Source organism: Grus americana, chromosome 5 (assembly GCF_028858705.1).
Source record: "Grus americana isolate bGruAme1 chromosome 5, bGruAme1.mat, whole genome shotgun sequence".
Lineage (NCBI taxonomy): Eukaryota > Metazoa > Chordata > Aves > Gruiformes > Gruidae > Grus > Grus americana.
This window is the reverse complement of record NC_072856.1, coordinates 25475927-25493487: the sequence shown is the minus strand read 5'-3', so window position 1 is coordinate 25493487 and position 17561 is coordinate 25475927. Positions and strand designations below refer to the sequence as shown.

The 17561-nt window shown below is 42.8% G+C and overlaps 1 protein-coding gene across 1 annotated transcript in view; it reads right to left on the bottom strand.

Moving 5' to 3' along the window:
• EXT2 (exostosin glycosyltransferase 2) overlaps window positions 1-11301 on the bottom strand; it is an 83020-nt gene extending 71719 nt beyond the window's left edge. Inside the window, exons 1-4 of the mRNA XM_054828053.1 lie at window positions 11137-11301; window positions 8593-9152; window positions 8327-8416; window positions 3204-3320 (exon numbers count right to left, since the gene is read on the bottom strand). Coding sequence (XP_054684028.1) covers window positions 3204-3320; window positions 8327-8416; window positions 8593-9128 — 743 coding nt within the window. The 5' untranslated portion in view covers window positions 9129-9152; window positions 11137-11301. The remainder of the gene's footprint in view (window positions 1-3203; window positions 3321-8326; window positions 8417-8592; window positions 9153-11136) is intronic.
• Window positions 11302-17561: the final 6260 nt, after the last annotated feature.

Here is a 17561-nt window from a genome sequence, read left to right as displayed (position 1 = left end):
TAGCCTTGATATAATGACAGTAAAACCAGGACAAGCTCATACCATTAGCTGTGATTCACTTCTGTCCGTTTTAGGCAACATAAAGCAGCATTTCCAGGACAAAGTTGAAGGCCCGTTATCCCATTCACTCTCAACTCCTACCATGTTCCAAAACCCATTAATATTTTAAATGTGCCTTAATACTAGATGTTAATTCAGACTAGATATAAGAAAGAAATTTTTTTACAATGAGGGTGGTGAAACACTGAACAGATTTCCCAGAGAGGTGGTAGATGTCCCATTCTCAGAAACATTCACAGTCAGGTTAGACAGGGCTCTGAGCAACCTGATATACTTGAAGATGTTCCTGCTCATTGCAGGGGAGTTGGACAAGATGGCCTTTAAACATCCCTTCCAACCCGAACGATTCTATGACTCTATGAATACTGAAGTGTTTCAAGACACTAATTAACACTGGAGGTAAAAGACACAGGAATAGTGTCTCAAATTGGGTGCTCACAGCTTTAAAAAGTTATGTTCATGTTGGAAAATAGCACATCATATAATTATTATACTCATTCTGATCTACTTTGGTTTCCTTTTTAAAGGGGTCAGCTAAGTCAAAGTGTTCCACCGCTCCCCACTGAAAGGAATACACAGCGACTGCCTGCCCTCATGCTGCCAAAAGAACACAGGAAACACAAGGCCTGCACTTAGGATTCCAGTTCTACTCCACGTGATGCTATCTTTAATTTACAGCTCAGAAAACACATACAAACACACACTTTATAAAGTCAGACCTCTCTGGCTGCTCTTCTCACCTATTCTACTCATTTTCATGCTGGTCACTTTAGTTGCTTCAATTAACAGATGAGACTTGCATAGAATTTTTTTGAAACATTCTTTTTTCCCAAGCGTCCAGCTGCTACCAACTTGCTACCAGCAGCTCTATAGAAAATATATTTCTATCAGAGGTGGATTTAAAATATTTTAAACTCTCCAACCAAAAAGCAGAGTAAATCAAAACCCCTCAGTTCAGCTCTGTAGGAGGAATAAAAAAGGATTTGCCTTAAAAAAAAAAAGAAACACTGCTGCAAATGAGTGATAACAAATGCCTGTAACCACCCAAAAATTATGGTTTGTTTGTGTATACGTTTACAACCAAATTTTGCCTTGAAACTCATCATCCCATGACACTCAAAATCTAGCTATCAAATCTTGCTACAAAAGAAAGTACATTCCACCTCCCAGGAAGTAACATAGTAGCATACTGGAATGTAATAATTTATCCCAAGCAAGCCTAAATTCTAAGCATCATTCCCTTGTCACACTCCTGCATAAAGCAATCGAACCGCAAATGCGTTTCAATTAGTAATGCTAACTGGCCACTAGATGGTACTCTGGAGACTACAGTCTGTTCCTCACAAAAAACCAAAACCAAACACAACCTGGAGAACATGGAAGCTCCACCAGTCACGTTCACTGAATGCAAACTCATGCATTGCATCAGCTCCCACATAACAGTTTCCCTTATCTGACCTAAAACCACACATAGCATTTAGCTGACTACATGAACATTATGACTGCATCTCTCTTTACAATTGGTTCTATACATGTTGAAGACTATCATCACGTTCATACTTTCCAGGCAGAAATGAAATACAAAGCGCACTTTCACTGTCTTGGACTGTAATAATACTTGAGATCTATAAAGAATCAACTGGGATGCATCCAGATGCCCCTACACTGGCCTGATCCGGGAGCATCGCAAGCAGGAACATATAGAGGTGTGTGAACAAAGGAAATCACTGCCGCACAAGTTTGTCCTGTGATTGACTGCGATATCTTACTTGGAGCCGCCCACAGCAACAGCAAGAGCATTGCCCTTACCAGAGAAGACAATTGAAGCCGAAGTACAATAATTTTTTGTGTCTGATAGCAGCAGGACCCTTTCAATCACAGTTTTCAACTTTAATAGTTCATATTCTCCACAGGATGCTGTCAGAAAAAAAAGACCTAAAATTTCTCCATTTCTAAACTTGATCTTCACAATCAATGTACAAGTCATTTACCCCCATTGCCTCAGTCCCATCTTTTAAACCGTAACAGAGGTAAGACCTTGCTTGCTACAGGGAAATGTTTTCAGCTGTGTAATTAAGAGGCTTATGAAATATTAAAAGCACAGTCTTTCATAATCAATTAAAACATGTCTTCCAGGCTTCTATCTACTCTTGTTCTGAAGACATGAATGGATTAGAGAAACCACCACTTTCCAGTGCAGCTCATTTTAATGGCTAATTACATTCTCTGTTAAAATTAGTGCTTTACTTCCACCTACAAGGTTGGGGGGGTTGTTTGTGTCTTACTCCATTACTTTAAAAAAGAAATAAAATCAGTATTCTAAGCTCTGGATGTAACTATTCCCATAATCAAATCAGCTCTCATTCTTTGTTTTCGTGAGCTAACACACTAATCTCAAGATTCGTTCTGTAAGAACTTCTTCCCTTCAGAGCTGTATTTACAGGTTTCTCCTGTTCCAAATTCTCAATGTCATTCTGAAAGGACCTCAGAACCACAAAACCATCTAAACTGATTTACAAAGAATGTATACATAAGAGGTAAAGATCACATCCTTGCTCCTATTCTCCTGCTACTCATTCCAAGTTTGCACTGGCTGATACTGAGGCACTCATGTTGATCTCCATGATCCCTTCTCTTTCTTTAAAGTCACAATGGAGGTATAGCACGCTTCATTTATCATCGCAATAGCAATCTTCTGCCATTACTTCACTTTTAAGTATCCTCAAATAAATTGTCTGAAGCGATCATTTATTAGGGAGTCTATATTGCTTTGAATTACTGCCCTGCTTTACTTAAAGAAACCAAACATATTAACAACTACTTTTATTTGTATCTGAAATATCTTGTCAGCTCACTAGAAACACTGTCATATTTCACAGTTCAGTTTCTGGAACGGGAAAAAAAAGAATCACTCCAAAAAAGATCCTCCATTCATAACTACACCACACATTGGCAGATGAGCCAAGGCCATTAACATTGGACTCATCATATATTTTAATAGTAAGAGCCATGCATGAGCCCAGCAACTCTTATAAAGTTGCCCAAGCCCACCAACACGTTAGTAGCTGTATTTATATTTTATCAGCATCAATATTAAACACGATATTGAATATACTTTGTCCAATTCACAGGAATTGCTTTACCCTGGTCCTCTTTCTGGCAGATCCACTTCCCCCGACAACGGGCTGTAAACAGGAATACTGACATCATAGCCTTGCCGGTAAGTCCATGTGGAAAAGCCTCCACCAGCCAGCAGAGCTCTGAAAAATACAAGAAAGTGACTTTAGAGTATGCACACCATTCAAACTCCGAGCACATATGTTTACTGATTGTCATTTCCAGAACATCAAGAAGATGCATGCTCTGAGATAAGTTTTTCCCTCAACTTTTGTCAGTGACATTTTCCATGCAGTTTTTAGGTTCACTTTAGTTTTTGTGAACTGGGCTTACTGCCAGATTAGGTCTAGGCATCAACAGAATGCTTACGATTGCATATGATCACTGAGGAAAGGATCATTTTTGCATTAATATAAGGAAATTTAATCTATTGCAGTCATAATGATAATTTTGCACTTTTGCAAGCTTACATGTCCTAAGTCAATTTTAAAGAAATATATTCTTAATTATTTATACTAGTTAACATATTCCTTGATGCCTGCACTAAAATAGGGTGCAGCACAGCTCTCGAAGTGTTAGAGACAAGCTATATTTCAGATACAAGTCCAGGTACAATATCATAGTATTTTGGCAGCTTACGGTAACTCCGGACTTCTCAGGCTGGAAAATAAAATGTAGTTATTTGCAACTGGATTTTCAAAGTGATCATACAAACTAGCAAAATTTATTTTGGTTTTATATTTCACAAAATGCTATAAACAAAACTAACTTCCAACAGTAGAGGCTGCTTGGTTCACTTAGTGATGGAGAGCATGGGAATCATCAAAGATTGATAAATTAAGATGTAATTCAACCTCCCAACAGGATGACCCTGATTGTCTGTGGCTTTTCCTAGATGGGACCACACAGAAGAGCTTTAAGAGACAGAAGAGAACAATGTGTACAGAAGAAAGCAATGCATCATTCACAATGCCAGAAAAAAAAATGGGCTTGTTACTATCTCCTATCCCAAACCAGGCTTCTTTGAAATACACTAGTAGAGGACATGAGCTTTTCAGTTGCCATTTCATTTCCAGTGACCAGGTGGCACCATAAACACATCATCTTATTTCCAAAAGAAGCTCAGATTCAGCTGCTTTAGTGAGACTTCTCAGCTGATCAAACTTTCAGACCTTTGTCAGTAAACAGCAGGGTGTTGCTATACTTTAAATTGCCCCAGGGATAGTGGGTCTGCTTAAGGTAACATATGAAGTAGTTTGGAGAAAAATATTTCTCTGATTCCAGTTTCTCTCCTCTGTGGAAAGAAGCAGAACACAAATATACCACTACGCTTGGCACTACAGAAAGGATCTTGAGGAGCTGTACCCATTGTAGCAGCTATGATTACAGCGAAATGCTTTATTATCACAAGCTTGCATACTGTCACAGTTCAGATGGGGGGAGGCACACGTCTCATCAATAATAAGATTACACACACGAGAACAAAAAGGTGAGACTGGAAGAGGCACTGACAATCCATTAGCTGATATTCTTGTTTTCAGATATCACTGAATGAAATCCTTAATACAGTGTTTGGAGAAGCATATTTTCCACAGCTGTTATACAACAGATTATCTTTATACTTAATTATCATCCAAGACCTATCATTTGTTCCCATCAGAACATGACACCCTGGATAAACATCAGTATGTTCTGCTCATTCTAACCCCCATCAGATGTCCCACAGGATACTTCACTTCCTGCTCTAAGCTGCAGCACAGTTGTTCAGTGTTCAAACACCACGATTGCACTTTGCCATAAATGTGACTTCACCCAAGTAGTCAAGCAAGCAATCCTAACTGTCATTTAAGAAGCTCTTTGAAAATCCCAGGCTCTGGATTAAAGATGTATTTCAGCTTGATGACAATTACAAAATCAAAACGACTTGCACTTTATTACCTTTCACTCAGAACACAAAATGCAGTAGGAGCAGAAATCAACTCGAGAACAGGATGATAAATCAAGTACATGCTGAGTGAGAATTTATGTTCCAAATCAAGTGATTATTTTGGATTCCTTTCCAATGCTCCTTTGCTTTGATGACATGTACAATGGTGCTATGACTAGGTCTCACCCTTGATGCTGCATGTTCTATGTCTTATCCATATTAACTCAGTCACAAGCAGGGAGAAAAAACTGGCATGGGTATTGCTGTTCTTGCACCTCATATCCCCCTCCTCTTTTTTTAACCCCCCCCTAATTAGGAAACTACAACCAGATTGTTTTAATTGGATCCGGTGAAAACATGACAACACCTCATCAGCCCTGAGAAAGCAGGTGTGTGTCATGCAGATTTTTACCTATATAAACCCACAGGGAACCAACACCAGTTAAATAACTCCACTCAGATTTTCATTGTACAGTGCAATAAGGGAGGAGAGATATTAACTCCTAATGTACTCAAGAAAAATAATCTTTAAATTGCACTGATCAGTGAGAAATGAGCCTGTTCTTGAGCAACTTTTCACTGCTTTTCAGGTATTGATCCTTCTTTCTCTCCAGAAAGTGCCCCAACTGGTCTGTACTCTAAATGTTTCTGCCCAGCTGCCATCATCATCAGCTTTCTGCCGAACTTCACAAATCAGTGAAACCAAATTCATCAACTGAAGCAGAATGAAAAAGTATCTTAGTTCATATGTTCAATTCTACAGCTACAGAGTAGCTTTACAAAAGAAATCCTTTCATCCTCATTATTGTACCAAATTCAATAGCACTTATTAACAAATAATAAAGAGCTTATTTGTTAAGTTTTATGGCAGGAGATTACATATGTTACAGCAGCTAATACCAGCAACATAGCCTCCGTGCCCACAAGGCATTCTTCCATCTTTGAAATTATAGAATAAAGCACTTTTACGCTGTCTTTGAAAGTTGGATTTGAAGATTCAACAAACAAACAACCCCTCAGTGACGTAACTTAGCTAAAGACTTTTCCAGATGTAAAAATATCATATAACTGAATTCCCCTTTGCATATAAAGATCTTATTTAACCTGGATTAATATTCTGCAGCAAATCAACAGAACACAACTCTATCAAACCACATGATCCACTACCATTCAACTATGTATGATCTCAAATATGTGCTAAATTGTGAAGGCAGGCCACACTCCCTGTGCAAACTTCACAAATATTACCTGTGTATTTCATGAGCGATCTACAAAATCCCACAAATCCAGTCTTTCTGGAGTTGTACTGGTGCAGTTCAGACCAGTCATTCAAAGCCAGCTGAACTCTGTCAACATACCTTCATATTGGCCTGCAGCCTCTCACCCTGTGACACTATGAACAACTGTCCTTCACACTTTGTTAACTACCCATTCTGTCACACCTGTGGACGTTCCCAAATTAAGAAAACACACACAGGTCGCTTGTTCTGTTAGACACAACCTAAGATTTCCAGAGGTCTCCAAAATCGTACTGTAACCTCATACTGCACCACTTGGGCCCTTCCAGGACTAGGTCCACACTATTGACTTTTTCACAGATCCTTTGTCTTCGCACCTATGACCTGTAGTACAGGTTCTGTACTACACTGAATACAGTCTACCTTTTGGCTGCCTACAAAAAGGAGTTTCCACCTTTTCTCCATCCCAAGCACTGTTATTGCCTCTCTTATGTATTACAGCTACTGATTGTACAGCTGCAGGGTGAGTCAGTTTGGCAAGCTACAACAACAGCTGTATGCCAAAAAAGATTTGATTTTTTTTATTCAAATTACTCAGCTTTCCATGTTAGCATGACAAACACCTAGAACAAACACCTACCAAAATATTACATTTCCTGCATATTAAGCCAAGACACATAAGGCCAAATATAAATGGACCTTTGACACAAAAAAGTAAAAAAAAAACCCAACAGTTGTGCAGTGTAAGAAATCTACTGCATTCAATTAATAAATCTACTTCTTTGATAGACACGTGCATCCACGAACACACAGTCCCAGAGCAGTCCATTCCATTAAACAGAGTATTGTCAAATGAATATTCCCCTTAAGAAGTATAAATCTTAAGATAACAAACACAAGTATTTACTAACAGATTAACAGGTTTGGTTATGTAAGAATGACGCTTGACTGCCCTCTTCAGGCTAACTCACATGCATATAACATTTCATACAGAGAAGTAAAAAACTAAAGCGTTACTTCACAGTCAGTGATGTAATTACAATGAGTAAACTTATTCTTTGAACATGTCCAAAAAAACCATGTTCTGTTCTGGCATTGAAGGATGTTTTAAATCGTCTTTTGTGCAAAGAAATCAAGATATACTCCATACACAATCATCTTAGCAAAGATCCCATATCTCAGGCAAGATTTTGTTGACATTTGGCAGAAGAAAGTTAACCTTGACCTTCAAGGGAGGGACTAGTTACACGGGACCTAACTCAGCAGAACTAAGCACATATAGACTAATCTAGTAGAAACATATTCAGTAACAGTATCTAAGCTAAATAAGTTTCTCTTACTCATATTACAATTTTTTTTTGCCTTACAACCTTCTTTCCTCTTCCAAAAGTAAACTATTCTGTGAGTGAAAAGTCAGCTCAGGATTCACACTTTTTAAGTTTCTGACAAATATTTTCAAAACACACTTGTCAGAGAATAACTAAGCACATTTGTCAATTACTAATACAGTGTAATTGTTAAGATAACAAAAACTATTGAAATTCAGCATAGTTTTGTCAAGTAGAGCAGCTGCGTTAAAATGCCCTCGAAGCATCTGACTTCTATTAGAAAGTTGCAGCTACAATCAATCTTGAACTTCTAATTTAAATCAAATGGCATGTTCTGTAAAGCATTCAGGTTCAGTAACACACAAGATACAGGTCTAACCGCAAGATTCTCTGTCCTTACAGCAAGCTCAACAGTTAGGAGCAAACACTGCCAGCCCCAGGATGGGGCTAAACTGTCAGATTTCAGGAGCAAACACTTGTCCTATATATGACAGGGACTTCTTTACCTCCCTTTTTTGAGAAGAGATGAAGTCATATTCCAGCTTTGTAAAGGTTAAGGAGTATGCCCTTTGCTATCAGCTGCACTTCTGAGCTTGTTGCTTCTTCAATGGCTTTTAAACCCAGATCTGTGGATTCAAACACAGCACAACACGTACCTATCTCTAGGAACATCTAGAGCAGTGTTATAATCTGGTGGCCCTCCAGGCAGCATATTGAAGAGCAAGTGGTTTGTGCCTCGATCCCACCTAAGGCAAAAGAAGAAACAGACAACAATTAGAAAGGTGTTCTCTACGTATGGATGGTATGTTCTGTCAAAGCCTAGCTCTGGCACTGACTCACTGCATCTTCCCCTCCAGCATTAACCTTAGTTTTTTTCCACTTTGTGTTCTTTAAATTCACACACTCAAGTTTCAGTAAGTACCTGGATAACTGTGCCAAAGCCTGAGCTGTCTCCTTGATACGGAGCGCATTCTGATTGAGGACATCTATGGATGGCACAAAAAGGCAGGCCCGATTGACATCGTCAGTGTAGAATTCACTGTCAGAGATGGCAGTTAGCAGCTCATTGTATTCCCTGGAAATGGTGTTGCTCACCGACGTCCCATATTCATCCACATACTTTTTCAGTGAGTAGATGTATACCTTGATTTTGTTTTTGGGATTGAAGCCACATCGATAGACATCAAAGCAGGTGTGCATCCTGCAGCTGAGGTCCCCCCGCTCAGGAATGGGGCTATCAGCAGGCAGCTTGACCACAGGCACATCATGGACACTGCGTTTTTCAACTGTCCAGTCACTGGATGACTCAATGGAATGAGGCCAGAACTGGAACATTCCTGTGGCAATGAGGCCAAGCAGAACTATGGAAAAGAGAGTGATGTAGTAGATGCGATGCTTGGTTTTCATTCTTGGGATGAGGGCTGGACCCCGGGTGTTATATTTGGCCGACGCACACATAATGGAATCAATTATCTCTTGTCTCTACAAAATAGAAAGAGAGAGGTTTTAGGATGAACTCTGGAAGAGACAGTTATCACAACACAGAAAAACATCCAGTTAACCCTTTCAAGTGAGGTTCTTTGCCTCAGCAGATTACAGTAAAATTTCTTCAGATGCTCACGTGTCCCACCAGAATGTAAGATACCAACTGGGACTGCCACTTGGCAAGGACAACATGAGGCTGATCTGCTGGGCCTGGTTTAATGAAATGATGTTGACCAGTTAAAAACCAGAAGTCATAAAGCGCCCATGGCTTAGGCAGCAAGGGGAGGAGAAGAAATCTCAAACACTGCAGATGCAGGGAGTCCTCATAGGTGCCACTTCACTTACGTCTGAGTATATTCATAGTGAACACTAATAAAAAAATAAAATGCTCATCTACAAGTGAAGAGAAACAACCTGGATACTCCACACAAAGGGTTTATAACGGGGCATCACACAGAACTTAGGATCATGTACTGTAAAGGTTGCTTTCAAACTGAATTTTACAGGAGCCCCAGCATATCCAACTAGAATCATGCTAAACTACTTCTGGCAAGAAAAAGGAATTAATTTGTCATCTTTGTCAATATGGTTTCGGGGGAAAAAAGTGTTCTGTGAGCTGCTGCTGCAGCCACGTTAACAAAAGCATTTAAATAATACTTCACTGTAGTCTGAATAACACTTGTAGTGAAAAACATGATGTAATATAAAGTATCACAGAGTCATGCAACTACTGTCATCTTTGATGTTTCTTACAAGTTTTTACACACAGAATTGTGGTTCCTGTGAGAGGCAATTTATATTAACTACAGATTGAAGAATCAGCTATTTGTTGCATGCAAAAACCTGTATAGGTTTTCAACTAAAGCTTCCAACCTGAACTCTCCACAGTGGAAGCTTTTTAAAGGTAGCAAGCATGTTTTTCCTGAAGAAGAATGTGAATGGTATAATTATGTTTTCCTTTTGGACATATGGGATGTTTTCTTGCTTTGAGAGCATGAAAGTAAGTCTGTCAGTCAACTGTACAGTAGACAACATATATGAATAAAAGAAGTATCGTTAAGGCATTAAATGGTCTTTATAACGAATTGGATTATGTTTATTTGGCAGCTCTTAACAAAAGACAGAATGGGGTGGCTAACACATGAAGTGATTGCACTTACACACAGCAGCACAAAAATAATCTCAGACACTAGTAAATATTCCACTTTTAACAGTTGCTCTCATCAATTTATATTCACACTCTGATTCTGAAGACAACTTTTAGAGACTACTGTACAAGACAATACACATGTGATGCTGTTATCAGGACAGATGCCAGAATACTGCATTACTATCAGTTTTATAACTAAAAACTTTCCATACATTTCTGACAGTTAACCACGTTATTCCTCCTTCCTGAATATAGCACCAGAACCACCTGCACTATGACAAAGATTACACATTTGCAGCAAGCATTTGAGTCACTCAGCAAAGCTGTCCAGACCCAAGCCTGGGGCGGGGGGGGAACCTCAATGAAATGTAACTCTCCATCTATGGAATCGCTTAATCACTTTTATACTGCACACTTGGGCAACCTGCAGCCACACAAACTAGCATTTGGAGTATTAGAGTTAACAGGAATAAGACAGAGCAGCTAAACAGGTGGCAAAAAGATTCCGGGATGTAACAGACGCGGTAACAGCCGCCTGTCGAGGGCCGCCACAGGCTCGGGAGGGCCCAAGCCGATCCGGGCGGCGCACTGCCCGGAACACAACCGGCAGGAGCTCGACCCTCCGCGGCTCCCCCACCTCCTGCTTTCCTTGCCCACCCGCAGCAGCCCAGTGGACGGAACCGCCGCGGGCAAGGGGCAGGAGACACGGCACGGCCGGGGCTGCCGGCAACACCCGCGACAGCCCAGCCCAGCACGGCACGGCCTGGCCTGGCCTGGCCTCCCCACACGGGGCCGAGCCAGAGCGGGCCGCGACCTGCCGCCCAGACTCACCTCCGCCCGCAGTCGCTCGGGCCCCACCGCCCGCGCCGCCAGCTCGCTGGCGGCCGCACGGAGCGGGGCTCGCCCGGCAGCCACCGCCGCCGCCAGCCCCTCCTGCTGCCGCCGCCGCCGCCGCCTCCCGGCCTGGCAGGGGCGGCGTGCGCAGGCGCAGGACCCGCCGGCGCCGCTACCCAGCCGCGACCGAAGAGCGTCACAGCCCGGCAGCGTCACCGCGAAGGGCGCCCCGCCGCGGCGGGAGGGCGGCGCTGCGGGGGGAGGTCGCGGCCCCAGTGCGGGCTACGGGCCCGGGCCGGGCCGGGCCGGGCCGGGCCGGGCCGCCGTGCTGCCCGGCAGTCGAGGCTCTGCCAACACCCACCGGGTGCGGGGGTTTAACACCCTTTTGAATTGAGCTGGGACTTTAGCCCTGGTTTAGGGAAGAAAACCGGCGTTTTCAAACTGCAAACCTTTCCAGGCCAAGGCCATGCCCTCTCCTCCTGCCCTACCTCACCTTCCTGCCTCCACAGCCCCGGGTGCTACGCCCATGTACAGCCACGATACACTGTGCCAGCTCCTGGCCCTGGCTCCCCTCTGAAGCCAGCTTTACATTTTGGGGAGTTTTCTTGACTGTTGGTGATCTTCCTTCCAGCACTGTGCCAGATTTAGCCCCCCCCTCCCCAGTGAGAGAAGCCCGGCTGCAGGATTCCGGAAGGCCTCTTCCCACCGAAGGGGCACCTCCCCGGTCAGAAGGGGTGCTGGGGCAATGGTAGTGTTCATCTGGGTGTACAAAATCTGTACCGATGAGCCACCACAACCCCGTTTTTCCATACGTTTGCATTCCTGGCTCACTTTCTTCCAGTTCTCTGCACCTTTCCAAAACTGTTTTGAGCTTTCTCATTGACCGAGGACTTTTGGGTCACGTGTCACTTTCCAGCCTGCTGGATCACACTACTTCAGTGAGAAAAAAAACCCCAAACCCACACCTTTCCCAAACTCTTCTCAAGAGTAACTTGAACCAGCCCCTCTCCTGACAGAAGACAGAGCAGGACAAATTTGTTGCAAAAAACTCCAGCTGTGCCAGAATCACAGACATCAGTTTCACTCCCAAAAACAGAAGATGACTTTGTTTGTAGGCAAACTGACCCTTTGCAAAAAAAAAAAAAAAAAAAAAAGTAGGTAAGATGCTGCAGCTGAACCACACACACTGCAACCACGCAGCGGAGATGTTTCAGCAGTACCAGTGTAGTGTCCCTGCACGTGGCACCCATGTTCTTCACCTTTCCCTGCTCTCTGGGCTGATACCAGCAGACCCTGAGTATGTTCAGTGCCACTGAGGTGAAAAAAAGGACTTCTGTACATCTCCCACCTGTAAACAGTTCTCACTTGTTTACTGTCTCTCCTCTCCTGCCAATATGAAGACAGATACGGGCTGTTTGAGGAGCAAGTCCTCTGTTTAGTAAAGCTGCAGGACTGTAGGGCACGTTGCAGCAGCCATGGAACTACCAGAGCTCAGCAATGTCCTGCCATGTTGACTTCTCCTGCTGCAGCCCCTTCAGCTGCCTGACTTCTGGGCCAGAAGCATCTCTAGTCTGCTACCTGCTTTCTGCTGCCTGGGATACAAGGCATGCAGGATGGGGAGACAGGCCAGGTCTGGTCTTATCCTGTAATCCTTGGTTGTTTAAAAGACTCCTACAATGTGTATCTCACAGTGTCAGCTTTTGCTGGCCTGAAATGTATTATTCCCCTCTTCAATTTTTCTTGTATCCATTTTTATATATTTGTATCTTATGTACAATGGTGTACTATCCTATGATGTATATCTGTGAAAGGATGGGGGATTGTACCTGTCTAAACTGAGTCTCTCTCTCACACACACACACAGAGTACAGTGTTCTTAAGGAGGCTTGACTGTCAGCAATGGATTAGTTCTCTTTCACTTCACCTGCCCTTGGGAAAACTGCTTTCTGCAAAGCCGTCCACATGCACGCACAGAGACAGCTCGGTACTCCCACAAGAAAGGAGAAACGCTGTCACTGAAGTGCTTTCTTGTCTTTCTCTCAACCTCTTCTAACACACGTTGCATAGCAGGTGATGTAGCACTCTCCTCAGGCTCACTGCTAACTTCTTCATCCTGTCTGTGACATTCAAAGCCGACAGCAGAAAGGACTCAGATCTTAAAGCGTCTCTTCTGAGCTGGTACTGGCTTTTTCCTCCTCCCTAGTGCAAGTTACTAGGGTTTGTTAGAGCATATGATGTATCTGGTTTTAACCCATCAGCTTGAAATTGCTGCAAGCTGCCCCATTCATAAACCAGAGGCAGGAATTCTCCTTCTGGAGGGTGACTGGACAGTGTCCACTTTTATGAATCGGAAGGGGCACCATTCGTGTTGGGGCTGCTGGGACGAGCGCGTAGATCTCTGCAGCAATGGTGTGGATCTCATCAGCGTGAGCCTGGAGGTGACTGAGCTGGGGAGGGGGACGCACAGCCCTGTCGCATGACGGGGACACTGGCTGGTCCACGTGCGGCCGGGGGGGGCTGGGGGCCGCCGAGCGCAGCCTGCGCCAGCCCATGCAGTGCCCACAGGCTCTTCCTCTGCCTCCCTGCTCTGTCAGGGAGAAGAAAGTGCATCGAATCAATTGTAGCTGAAACGTTTAAGGAGGCTTGATGATCATTTCATCCATGTGGGAAAATTTGGAAAGCAGTGCAATTTTATTAGAAGGTAGAATTAAAGAAATGCAAGCAGCATCAGCTATTTTATTTCAAAATAGCAAGAAAAATGGAGGATGTAGTCTGCTCTGATAGAGATTTCCCTGAAACCACATCAGGGAGCCTGTTTATATTCTAGTGATGTAGCTAAGCCAGACAAGTCTGCAGCACAGCGTCTATTTTTAGACTCCAGGTTGCCATTTATAGCTTGTAAAAATATTCATCAGCATCTGGATAACAGGCTATCAATTTTTATAAATGCACAAGAGAAATCAGATATTTTACCTCTCTCTGCTTTGCCCTTTTATGTCCTACCTTATATGACTCTTTGGGGGTCATCTGGGAATTTGTTTTTAAGGGCTTTACCATCACGCCATACATTTGCCTGCTGTCGCATACAGCATCATGTATTTTCTACTGGGATGATCAGTATACAGAAGAGAAAGAAACACTCAGAGACCCTTCTGATACTGTGTCTCATAAAGCAGCTGCATGTGAGGTTATGGTGCTGGAAGCACATTCTGAAAACACCTTTATAGTAAAAGGAGATAATTTTAAAAGGTAAATATGAAGGGGAAAACTAATGTCTTGGGGACATCTTTTATGTTTGGCATAGCATAACTAAGAAATCATAGCTCAATTTTTTTCTTCTGAAAAAATTGTTAATGGCTACTAGCCATATATAAGGTATTGGACTAAATGAAAGAGCTTCTAATGTAAGAAAAAGCAGAATATTGTAACAGCCAGGTCATTGCCTTGGTTCACTATTTTGGTTTATGTCTTACAACCAAATGATGCCCTCATTTATATCACTTGAGTTTATAATTAGTCTGATCAATAAACTGTGTCTAGCAGCCCATTGCACAGTTTTATCTCTTGAGCCAGTCCATCATACACCTCCAGTGCTGCTGGTTTGTGACAGATGCCACTGGTCAATACAGTGATCTGCCTGATGGCTGTAACTCTGCGTCCTCTACTGCTTTCCTGAATTTAAGGGAAAAAGAAATGTAAATATACTTTGGAGGTCTGCTGCTATAACTTACATTGAAGGATGTGAAACGTGAGGATATTCAGTTAGGCAAGTGTTTCCTTCAATAAAATGGTAATGTGGGAGAAACATGCAGATAGAAACACTCTGTCAGTGTACTCCCCCTCACCCCCCGCTAAAGTTTTCAGCTGTCACGGTTTGCAGATGCATTAATCTTTAATCAATTGGATGCTTTCTGAAGTGAGGTATTCAGGGAAAGAACAGGTCATGACAAGCGTTCGCCTAGAATAACCACGTACTCGTGCATGAGCTTTGCCATCAGACCTTGCTGAATAGCAGCAGGGAATAGACAGAGACCTAAAAATAGCCTTTCCTTGCAGTGTTTTTCCAGACTATTTTTGATTCTTCATTTTGATAAGGTCGACTGGCTATTTGCTAAAAATAACCAATCCGGGCAAACTGAGGACAAAAAGTAGAGTATTTATAACCATCTCAGACTCTTTAGTACATTTGTTGGCTGCAGATAATCTAGGATCTTCTCATCAGTTGGTTGCCAGTGTTTTATGTAAGTTGGCAATAAATAAAGCATTAATTGGAATGAAGAACGAGTGTATCTTGCCACTCTGATTTTCTCAGATGGAATACACATCTCTTTGTGTATATATATATGTCCTTGCAGGTTACTGTGCCCTGTTCTTCTTGATGTGGACTGAATTGCTACAGAAAGAACCAAAACAATTCCCTGTTATGACAGCCAATCTTACAAAAAAAGCTGCATATGCAATTAAAAGTGCAAAAGCAGCTTTACCCTTTTGCACACCTGATACTTGAGATGCAGAATTTTTCGACGGGTGATTCATGTAGCTTCCTCCATGAGAAGGTTTTTATATCCAGCTCTTGTGTGCCACCATCTCGCTGATGAAATGACATCACCACTCTGCCAGCAGCACGAGAGTGACAGAAGGGTTCTGTAACCAAGTAACTGGAGGAGGACTGCAGAGAAATTGTCAATATAAATGATAATTTGACCCCAAGGCAGGTTTTAAGAAACTGGGTGGGTTTGGCGATGGGGAGGGAGCACACAGCAGTCAGCCCAGCTGCACGCTCTGTTGGATGCATTCTAATAGAGAAAGACAACAATTAAGGTATTAGCATTTATTTAGAAAAAAAATCTATCATACAGTACTTTTGAGCAGCTGCCTTTTTTCAGTTAAGGTAGAGAACTATTAAGCTTTTAGTGAATATTTTCCCTTACAGATATCTTGCTTGGGATCTATTCAATTTCTGTAAGGGAAAACTCATCTTCCCAGATTCATTCCTTAAGTGTACATGATCCTTCATAAATATTTAGAATGGGCCCCACCTATGCTGTTTGCTTAACTGCAGTGTAACACAGGTTAATGAATTGGAGATTCATAGGTTCTTCTCTCCCACAAACATGGACACATCAAGGATAGACTTGAAAAGTATGTTAGGGAAGTTTCTATGACCAAGAGCTGTGTTGTACAGGCAATTCCCACCTCTAACCTGAAAAAGCTGAACATTTCTCTGGACCAGAGAGAAAAGAAGGAAAAAGAGAGAGACTGGAACATGGCAAGGACTGTCAAATCATCTAGGATCCTCTCTGTGCTCAAATGATTTATAACCTGAACACAAAAATTCTATGCAAAGTGGATTTTATCATCCTGTTTAATTACAGCGGACACAAGCAATGAAGGCACAGTGTTATCTTGATTGCATTTCTTATTTTAGACAAAATGCAGCAAATTTTAAAAATATAAATCTGACTAGCCTCATCATTCTCCTGGAGAAACTGGCTGCTCAGGGCTTGGACAGGAGTACGCTTCACTGGGTAAAGAATTGGCTGGATGGCTGAGCCCAAAGAGTTGTGGTCAATGGAGTTAAATCCAGTTGGTGGCCGGTCACCAGTGGTGTTCCCCAGGGCTTGGTATTGGGGCCAGTTCTCTTTAATGTCTTTATCAATGATCTGGACGAGGGGATCAAGTGCACCCTCAGTCAGTTTGCAGACAACATCAAGTTAGATGGAGTGTTGATCTGCTTGAGGGTAGGAAGGCTCTACAGAGGGATCTGGACAGACTGGATCCGTGGGCCGAGGCCAGTTATATGAGGTTCAACAAGGCTCAGTGCCAGGTCCTGCACCTGGGTCACAACAGCCCCATGCAATGCTACAGGCTTGGGGAAGAGTGGCTGGAAAGCTGCCCGGCGGAAAAGGACCTGGGGGTGTTGGTCGACGGCCAGCTGAACATGAGCCAGCAGTGTGCCCAGGTGGCCAAGAAGGCCAACAGCATCCTGGCTTGTGTCAGAAATAGTGTGGCCAGCAGGACTAGGGAAGTGATCATCCCCCTGTACTCAGCATTGGTGAGGCTGCACCTTGAGTACTGTGTTCAGTTTTGGGGCTACAAGACAGACATTAAGGTGCTGGAGTGTGTCCAAAGAAGGGCAACGAAGATGGTGAAGGGTCTAGAGCACAAGGCTTATGAGGAGCAGCTGAGGCAACTGGAGTTATTTAGCCTGGAGAAAAGGAGGCTGAGGGGAGACCTTCTCGCTCTCTACAACTCCCTGAAAGGAGGTTGTAGCAAGGTGGGTGTTGGTCTCTTATCCCAAGAAACAAGTAATAGGACAAGAGGAAATGGCCTCAACTTGTGCCAGGGGAGGTTTAGATTGGGTATTGGAAAAATGTCTTCACCAAAAGGGTTGTCAAGCATTGGAACAGGCTGCCCAGGGA